At 28.5% G+C, this 10,585-nt stretch overlaps 1 protein-coding gene across 3 annotated transcripts in view; it reads left to right on the top strand.

Moving 5' to 3' along the window:
* The window catches only part of LOC100575381 (nose resistant to fluoxetine protein 6), a 16,672-nt gene extending 6,730 nt beyond the window's left edge, over window positions 1-9,942 (top strand). For 2 of the 3 annotated variants that reach the window (XR_001680015.2, XR_001680016.2), the window contains exons 5-15: window positions 1,110-1,204; window positions 1,337-1,530; window positions 2,639-2,802; window positions 3,652-3,820; window positions 5,044-5,237; window positions 6,170-6,311; window positions 6,401-6,590; window positions 7,926-8,068; window positions 8,238-8,347; window positions 8,417-8,508; window positions 9,759-9,942. Coding sequence is in view for 1 of the 3 variants with exons in the window: in XM_016806963.2 (XP_016662452.1) it covers window positions 1,110-1,204; window positions 1,337-1,530; window positions 2,639-2,802; window positions 3,652-3,820; window positions 5,044-5,237; window positions 6,170-6,311; window positions 6,401-6,590; window positions 7,926-8,068; window positions 8,238-8,347; window positions 8,417-8,420 (1,405 nt within the window). In the remaining 2 variants the exon portion in view is untranslated. Of the gene's footprint in view, window positions 1-1,109; window positions 1,205-1,336; window positions 1,531-2,638; window positions 2,803-3,651; window positions 3,821-5,043; window positions 5,238-6,169; window positions 6,312-6,400; window positions 6,591-7,925; window positions 8,069-8,237; window positions 8,348-8,416; window positions 8,736-9,758 lie in introns of those variants that run through there. The other variant, XM_016806963.2, reaches the window with a different exon arrangement.
* Window positions 9,943-10,585: the final 643 nt, after the last annotated feature.

The raw sequence follows: 10,585 nt of genomic DNA on the forward strand, positions 1-10,585 counted from the left end.
CATCTTCTGAAATAATGAGTGTTCAATGATAAAAAAATCACCCGGTATAACATATTATAAGTTATAACCAGGGCTTGCATTTGAAAAAATTAGTTTTATGTTATTAACAATTAAAAAGTTACATAATTTTTGCGGTTATCGTTATTTAAAAGTAAAACGTTATACAAGTTTTGCGTTTATTGTTATTTAGAATTTAAACGTTATTGTACCCAACATTTAATACCCATTAAGGGGATTCGATACCAGGGTTTTCTATTCTTGTCTTACACACGCGTGACATAGTATCTTAGACGTGTTTTTTGCCAAACATACCAATTGATCTAATGAAGCGATAAGAATTCTAAAAACCGGTTTGAATTTTTCGTCAAGTCTACATGAAATCGACTTTTCCACATTTTTGATTTTTTGGTTTTAACTTCTCTGAAAATGGAAATACAACAATTTTTAAATACTCTTTTTTAATGACATTTTTAGGAATTTGGGGGATAGTTTCAAAAATGTTGGAAATCAATATGAAAATACTATGTCACGCGTGTGTTAGACAAAAACAGAAAAATCACGGTATCGAATCCCCGATACCGTGATAGAATGCGGGAAATTGTCCAGATACGGAACATCATAATATAATTAATTCTAAGTTTTTTTTTCTAACACAAAAATAAATCATATGAAATATAATATATTTTTACGAAACCAATATTATAAGTTACAAGTTATAAAGTATTTCATTTTGCGATATTTTTCGTTTGATGATATTTCATAAATTACATTTTGCGTTAAGTTTTGTATATCTTATATATTTTGTTTATCAATATGTTTTGTTTTTTGGTATTATTTTAATCATTGTCGTTTATTGCATGCCGTTATAATTACGTTTACAAATTTCAACAGGTTTTCTTCAAATATAGCGTTTTAATCATAACGTTTGCAAGCCCTGATTTTATAACTGATTAACGATGAGTACCCACAAAGTGATCGAAATAAAAGAAAGAGCATGTTAAGAAATGTACCTATATTAGATACCTAAAATTTACCGTACCCATACGAGTAACAGTAAAATATTATACTCATTCGTCTGTTTGTAGTTATAATAATTAACATTGTTTCAGGATGTTTTTTTTAATGCTTGTTTTGATTTGTTGCGGCACAACGTTGTATCATTACACAAGAATATCATACGATAAAAATAAAAAAAAAACAATCAGTGAGTGATAAATATTTCACCGAATATATTATTTTTATTTGTATAGATATTATACTGCAGGTTGTATGCAATTGTCAAAATGCATGTGAATTTCATCTATGTGCATTATACTATATTTTATATTATCAACAGGTGAAGGTTTTGGTTCATTTTGCGATACTTTTTCATTTATTGATTCAAGTAAAACCTTGTTAAAATTCGATAAAGACAGCGATCTGAATGCACTCTATGGATTTAAAGTGCTAATGATGATGGCCATTATCATGGGTCACAGATTATTTTGTATACTTGGAAACCCCATGAGTAACCCTAAACGCTTAGAAAGTGTAAGTCACGAAAATATTTTCGAAAAGGAATTACCTAGGCATTATAAGAAACAAGATAATTGCACGTTGAGCAATTTTAAATTTTAACCATTCAACACTACTAACTAGATCCAATTTTCTACCAAAAACCACACTTTAAGTTGAAAACTAAATTATCAATTATCAAAGAAAAAATTATTCAATAAAATGCTATAAAGTGTAATGCAAGGTTCACATAAAATTGTTTAATGAAATTAAATAAAAAAAAGTCTCGCGTAAAGCCACATATTATCATATTTTTTATACGTGATTGGATTTTAAATTTTAGATTCTGAGCAAAGTGATGGATATGACATATCAATACGCATTGTATTGATTTTACAATGTGTGTGTGGTTTATATTTTGTGTAAATAGTTGCATTACCTAGTGCTTTGATTATTAAAAAATCAAATTTCTATAAATAGCCCGAAAATAGTCAAAATGTGTTAAAAACTATTTATATATAGCATATGGTATAGACAATTATGATATAAACCATCTCATGAAAGTATCAAGTTTCTACGGTTATTTTGTTATTTGCTTCTCAATTAATATGTTAAAGTAAAAAAAGTATTTTGTCAAAAATTGGTTTTAAGTAAAAATTCTTGTTGTCTACTATAAGATTTATAATTTTGTCCCCAAATATAAAGATTAGTAAGTACTAAGAATTTATTTTGCCCTCACCCTTTCTCCAAGCACCAATTAGAATTACTTTCCTCCAGAAATGATATTAGGAATGAACATTGAAGCGTTTTTACTGTTCTAAGTGGCGATGAGTCATGAGTGATGACAAACATAAGCATTTAAAAAAAAAAAATCACATAATTGCATGTTTATGTAAATTTGAACCTCTCAAAAGTCCCAACTAGATCTAATTTTCTATCAGAAACCACTCTTAAATTTGAAAATCATAGCATTATTTCAACTAGGTAGGTTCCTACTTATCGTGTATACTATAATATGTAGGACCTACTACTGTAACCACACTTGCATTGTAAAATCAATAAATTCATCGCTCTGCTCAAAATCTAAATAAAATAAAATTATAATAAGTCCATATCATAATATTATTCTCTACAACAATTGCAGGTTTATCTCAATGGACCCGATCTTCTATTGACTGCTTCGAACATAATCGATCCATTTTTTTTCATAAGTGGTTTTCTCATGTATCTGAACATCTCTCGATCATCTATAAAAGCTGAAGCCGAATTAAAAAAAATCACATCGCCAATTATCCATCGAGTTTTCAGGTGAGATAGAACGATGCATTTAAAAGCAGTGTTCGGATTAGATAAGTATTTTTTTATCTAGATAAAGATAAAGATAATGCAACTCAAATGTATCTAGATAGAGATAAAAGATAACTTAACTCATATTTATCTAGATAAAGATAAAGATAAATACTTTTTTATGTGGATAAAAAAAAAGATACAATTATTTTTTAAATGGTTATAAATGTTGTTATATCTTAGTTGGGCACTAGGAACAAAATAATAATAATGATATAAATAAAAATAATTACATTATTTATAAACCATGAACTTTGATTGAAAATCTGTATAAATATTTAAAAATTTAGTACAATTTCGGAATTTTTTTCAATAAAAAATGTATCTAGATGAATTTATTTAGATTAGTAAAAAAATTATCTAAGATGAACGTTTAGATACCTTGTAACTATTTATCTAGATAAGATAAAAGATGAACAAATAATTATCTAAATAGTACCTATATCAATACCTATGTCAATACACAAATAACTTATAGTCAAAACATTAAAATCAAGTATTACCAAATAATAAAAATAGTAATATAATAATATTCGAATAATCACAGTTGTCTATATCTTATAATATATTTACGTATAATCCATACGACTCACAAGCACAGATTATTCTTGATTGCAAAATGATCAAGTACAATAAAATCGTATTGGATAATGAGTAAATATTGGTAGATATATAGGTGCTTACCTATAATATAGTGTTGTAGATATCAAACCATCAAACGTGCAATAGACAGCTGTATATTGGACGAGTCTTTATTAAATAATGATTGTATAATATTATAATATTTTATGCTACTCAATCAATCCGTAGAATGTTACCGGCGTATTGCGCAATGATGGCTATCACAGCACACATCATACCTCATCATGGCGACGGACCACTGTGGTCAAAGATAATGTGGGGAGAATCCGAAATTTGCAAAAATTATTGGTGGACCAATTTATTGTTCATAACCAATTTTCTCGACAGCAAATACGGAGTAAGACGTGACTATAATATATTATTATAATATAATTTAGATTAAGACCCGCTTAGTTTATTATAATTTACTATGTTATACTGGTGGAACTGTTTATTTCGGCCCAGTTACCGGAGTTCAATATTGACTACCGAAATATTACCGATGGTAAATTTCTCCGATGGAGTTATATATCCCTAATGAAATTTTACTTGGGGTAAAATGTACCTACCTATTGAAATACCGAATATACCAGTGAATTACCCCTGGTTGAGTGTCGGAAGGTATATTTAACATTTTTAGCCCTGTAAAATTCCAATAGGAATAATTTACCCACCTATAAGATTTATTCCTTGTAAAATATTTAACTAGGTAGTTAATATACAATTATATAGGTAGATATATAAACTAATTTACTAATATAATATTACAGTATTAAAATTTGTTTTTATATAAACTAATCTTATATTTTAACTTAACTAAGAATAAGGTCTTTTCCCCAGCTCCTCTTTTTTTCTACTATAAAAAAGTCCTTGGACACCAATAAATAAAAAAATAATGAAATACATTGTCAAATCAATATGCTTTCACCTCTCCACTCGAAATCTAAAATGAATACACTGACTATATTCACGTATAGGTAGATACTGCAAGCTGAATATATTTTTATTCTAAGGAAATAGTTAAAAAACTTAAGAGCTATTTACAAATTATTCGGTTGAGTTAACGTAAAAGATTAACGTACTATCCACATTTTAATTTTGTTAATGTCTATCATCAACATCTATCTTATTGTATCCTGTATTAAGTATTTGCATGCGTATACATACGCTTCTGGTATCTGAGAAATATTCCAATGTACGAAAAAATGTGTTATAAATTATATAATATTATATTATTAAAAAATTGGAGTTTTAATAAAGTATAAAATTAATTGTCTTCTTTTCTTTAAATAAAGTAGGGGATGCGATCGTCCCGTCATCCAAGCCACGGCCCACGAGCCACCCTGTTCATAAATAATAAGCACTCAGTGCTTATATAAGGTCTACGGTTGTAGCCTTTAAGGCATTCAAACCCGAGAAACCTCGTGTTAATAAATAATAATAATCTTATTAATAACAATAATAAATAGTACTATTTTTTTTTTCGGATCACTTATATAAGCATATTTTATACCATGTATGTACAATAATATTGTATGCAGATGTATAATACCCATTCACCTCTCTATAACAATATTACAGTGCCTCGTAATTAACTACTACGTATCGTGTGACGTTCAGTTTTTCGTAGTTGGAGTGATAATTGTTTACGCTTACATGAAAAATGCCAAATTTGGAATCGGTTTAATCGCTACAGTACTGGTTTTGTCAGTATCCGTTCCGTTTCTAGTCACGTTTATGACGAAAAGAAGCGGAATATATCTAATGTATATTGAGTAAGTCTAATTTATATTTATTAATAATATAGGTACTCAATCGTAAACTTAAATAACTATAATAGTACCTGAATATGTGTAGGTACGTAAATATAAGAAATATTCAGAAATTGTAGAGGATTATTTGTTTCATGTGTAATTAGTACTACTGCAGTAGGTTAAATTAATTTTTGGCAAAATTATAAAATTATAAAATTGAAACTTTAAATGCTTGTAGGTACAAAAAATTGTGCCTATGTGTTTTGATATTTTTAAACTGCTATTGTGAAAATACGTAAGTGCCTCGTATTACATATTCAAGCTTTTTGACCCAACGTTTAAATATTAATGGCATTTACAGAAAAAAAACTAATAAAATGAAAATTACGAATATCTGTAAACAGCCCTAAACAAGTTAAAATGTATTGAACATTTTATCAAGTACCTATATAAAATAATAAAATAAACATTTTGAATAAATTTCAAGTACCTATCTATGGTTATTTTTTTTAAATTATATTTACAAACAAATAAGAAAATCGTTCTATGAGAAATCGAGTGAATATTATATCCAATGTCGTACAATTTTAACTTCAAACGATCATAAAAATTTAACTTTCCGGAAGATATTATTTTTTGTTTAAGACAGCAAGAGGTTTGAAGAATCTTGTATTCAATTGTCAAGGGGTTTTTTTTTATTGACATTAGTTTTAAAAATACTAAAAAAATACAAAATTTGTGTGCCTATAAATAACTTGAAATAACTTTCACCTGAAATAATTTTTTGTTAGACGTTACCTAAGTATAGATTACAATAAACTATTAAACTTTACTTAGGCATTTAAATACACTAAAAGTTAGTTCTTGTTATCATAATATGTTTTTTCGTATCTATATAATTATTATTAAAAGGAAAGAAATAATTAGTTAATTAAATGTAAAATTTTTTTCAGATATTTAGAAAGCTTGAAATTTTACATATCGGTAAATGAGTCGTACAGATTAAGTTACATGCGAGCCACACCTTTCTTTGCTGGTTTAGCCACGAGCTTTATCGTGGAAAAGTTGAAGGAAAATAAAGTGACATTTTCCTATGTAAGTAACTTTATTATTTATAAACGCTCGTGATAAATTTTAAAATTCAAAAAAACTGAATTTCAATAATTTTGTGTACCCACTTATAGATTACTGTTTTCGGTGGAACATTCGTTGTTTCTGCGGTTTGTCTTTGTGCTCAGCTTTACGGTGTCAAATTGTCCCCTCAACATACACCTTATTATCCGTTGGAACATGCTTTGTTCTCAGTCGTCAAACATTGTACGTGGTCGGTATGGGGCATGTGGTGTTGCATTTGCTTGTTCACGACTGGATATGGTAATCTAAATTGCATTATAATAATAAATTCTTAAGCAGTTTATGAATTTAAGATATGTTTTATTAATGTTACCAGTAATGTACAAAAATGGGTAATGGTCACATACTCGTTATTGAACAAACTATATTGACTTTTATACATTACCTAATCGTGATTCTGTAAGTTAAAACATGAAAATCGTTAGTAATTTATTAAAATTGAATAGGTAATAATAATAATAATAATAATATTTAATAATATATAATTGCTTTTGTAATTGTTAGTATACCTACCATTTTCGTACTCAGGGTGGTAAGTAGAATATAGTTGAGAAGTTAAATTTGTACAAACTCCTTAAAATACCTCGCCTAAACGTCTTAAATTATTAGACTAGACAATATAAAATAAAATGTATTGTAATTATTAATTTCAAACTCTCCCACTCAAAAATTTGGCGTACGCCACTGCTACTCACAGCGATGACACGTATAATACTGCAGTGCACAGAAAAATACTTTTAAAAAGTATTCAAGTACAAAATTAATTTTTCACAGACTTCTATCGAAAATTAAAGGCAGCCTATAGGACTTACTAGATTACTATAGAATTAGCCATAAGGGTATATTAAATTTGACGCAGTCTCATCTCGTCTTATAACGACATTAGGTATACAATATTATACGAAATATTACTGAACAAAGGCGGGGAATTTATAAAATTCTTAATCAAGTAAGTATTAATGTTTTATTGGTTTTATTAGGACGTATGTTAAAGGTAAAAACGTATTATTTCATGATAGGTACCTATATTAAGTGTATAACCTTTAACAATGCAATATATTTTAAACGCATTATTAATGCATTATTATACATTATACGTCAGAACATAAAAACATAAATCCAGAACGAAATAAATTCGAACGGTGCGTATATAATATGTAATCTATATAATATTATATAAAAATGAATCGACATTTCCTTTGGTCACGCCATAACTTTAAGACGCCTTTACCGATTTGGCTGATTTTTTTTCTGTTGTGTTCGTAATTGTCAGGGCAGAATTTATATGAAAGAACATTTTAGGAAAATTCACCGGGGAAGTAGGAAATCTGAGTGTCAAAAATACAACAGTGGCATCGTCTGTCCAGCAAGAAAATAAACTAAATAATAATATATTTTTGTTTATTGTAAGGTTGGTATTGGTTATGATTGAATATGATTTTAGACCTGTATACTTTTAACGGGCAACGCGAAGTTCACGGGATTAGCAAGTTTATTTATGATGATAACTAATGACTGATAAGTTATAAGTGATAGGTAATTTTAAATTATTAAAACAATGTTACTATTTTATAGGCCCCTTTACATACGCAATTAACAACAGACTTGTTGTGGTCTTGGGAAGACTCTCGTACTCAGTTTTTTTGGTCAACATCACTGTCATATTGATGTCTGTTGGTACAATAAGATCACCGATTTACTTTTCAGTCAGTTACTTGGTAAGATGTCAAAACGATAATTTTGTTTAGAAACATTTAAACTAATCAAAATGCTAAACATAGTGTAATGATTAATAGCTATTTTCCAATCATCGTGATTTGATAACGAATTAACGAATTAATTGTATGGCATGTAACTTATATTTTCTATTTTGTGAGTGTTTTCCAGATGGATACTTGGATATTCGATGTATTTAAGAGTTATGTGATAGCTTTAGCATTATATTTGGTAGTTGAAGCGCCGTCCAATAAAATTATTAAAAGATGGATTGGACAAGGGTAAATACGAGTACAAAATATAATTATTTTATTCCGAATTTGACTGATGTTTCATTAAATGTTTTTTAGGTAAAGAAGAAAAATTACTTAAATTCAATAGCTTATTAGTGATTACTGAGTCATCGATAAAAATAGATTCGATTAGTTTATGGCAACTGCAGGTAAAGTGCATTTGTTCCAGTTTCCATAAAAGTAAAATAACTTTTATTTCCATGACCTAAAATTAACTACAATATTTTTTTATTTTTTTAATTCCCTGGGCATTGGTGCAACTAGGGATATGCTTAGTGGACTTGTACACCCCTAAGTTTAAAATATGCACCCCCAAAAAATAAAAGACTTTCCATTATATTTATTATTTTGATTGTTTTGAAGTAAAAATTGTCAATAAATACAAAAATGTTGTATTTTATCTATATATTATATACTAAGGAATAACATAATATGTAGGTACTTCGCTATTATGTTCCCAGCTACCTATTACATATAATATTATTATGAATTAACAATCTTTAGTTTGTTTATTGTGTTGCACAGAATAGGTCACAGATACTTATTTGTGTAACAATAGTCATAATATTATTATATTATCAGTTGGCAAAATAACTTTGAACACAGGATAATGGCATATTGTTATCTTTATCTTTTGCATGATGAAAGACTGCCTATGAATGTGAGCGCGTTGACATTGTCTCTTTGTTTATAATTTGTTATTGAAGTTTTTTGATTATTGAATATACCATTATAATTATAGGTACCTATCATGTATTAAAAAATATTTGTTTTTTACATTTTTTTACATACCTTCCCTTCTTACAAATGGCGTCGCACTAATGTTTAGAAAAAACAATTTTTTAAATGTAATTTTGTCATGAAGGGAAGCGTGTGAACATTTATCTAGCCTCCGAGGTTTCGTAAATTTGCGCTCAAACCACCTGTACAAGTTTTTTTATCTTATTATTATTTGTGTTATCTATATTGCTTCAATACACTCGATGTATTTAATGACTGCAGCGTCGAGTAAGTTTCCACACCACCTATGCTTCTATGCTTGTTAAACGACATTATATCACATCGACCACGTTTTTTAAAAGTATGAACTATTAAACGTGGTGCGTTTTTTTTATTGTGCCCTGTAGGCCTAATCCACATCGTAAGCGAGAACACTCAAACGCCGGTCTACTACAATAATATTGCAATTTACATAGATCGGTACAGCGAAAACTGCACTTGTCTCTCGTACAACATTAACATTTTTCGTTATTTATACATAACAAAAACATAATTTAATATAAATGAATATCAAATTTAATGTAGATTAGGTTTTAATTTCAAATTTCAAATTTTTTCGCAGCACGGCATTCGCACATTTTCGGCTTACTATAGCGTTGAATTTTATAATGTGTTTCAGACTCTGGAAAGGCAAGCTGGGCTGCTGGTGCCGAAGGATTTGTATTTATCACATTAGCATTATAAGCCCAAGAGGAGGAAACATACAGTAGCTCTAAATTATTAGGATGATATCCCCCCCCCCCCCGATTATTATTTAAAATTCAACACTGTCCTAAGCTCATAATATTATAACTAAGGTTAGGATATTTATGCACTAAAAAATGTATGAATATGTATGCACTTATGCACTAAAAATCATCTAAATATGCATGAACAATTTGAAAAATATGCATTAAAAAGTAAAGAAATTTTTGGACAAAAAATGCAATAAACATTTATTATTATAGACGAATTGAAAATGTTTGTATTTGATATTAATTGTTGTATATAATTTTTTCTTTTTGTTTACTTAATCGAATATGTTTAGCGATGCTCTCCAAATTCTTTTACAAAACCTCTTAGTCGGTTAGAACAAGAGCTTTTAACTTTAGGCATAACTGAGTGATTTAATAAATCAAATACGTTCATGACAAAATAAGAAACGTGCAATATACGGTACTCTACATCGGTCGTAGACAAGACGGAAACTAACTATAAATTATTAAACGTTCTGTTAAATATCTGATAAAATTGTAATGGCTCGCAGTTTTAAGATAAGTTCTGACTGTGACAATTGACGAGGATTATCGAAAATTCTATTTAAGTAGGTACCTACTTTTACTCCGTATAGGTATAACTAGAGAGCCTTGATATTAAAGAGAGTGGCCAACTGGTGTGATAGCAGCCATTAATCGTCTAAACGTTTCCCGCCTTTTTTTAAATTTAAACACTTCAGCTAGGAGCATT

The sequence above is a fragment of the Acyrthosiphon pisum genome, chromosome A3 (assembly GCF_005508785.2).
Source record: "Acyrthosiphon pisum isolate AL4f chromosome A3, pea_aphid_22Mar2018_4r6ur, whole genome shotgun sequence".
In the NCBI taxonomy this organism is placed as follows: domain Eukaryota; kingdom Metazoa; phylum Arthropoda; class Insecta; order Hemiptera; family Aphididae; genus Acyrthosiphon; species Acyrthosiphon pisum.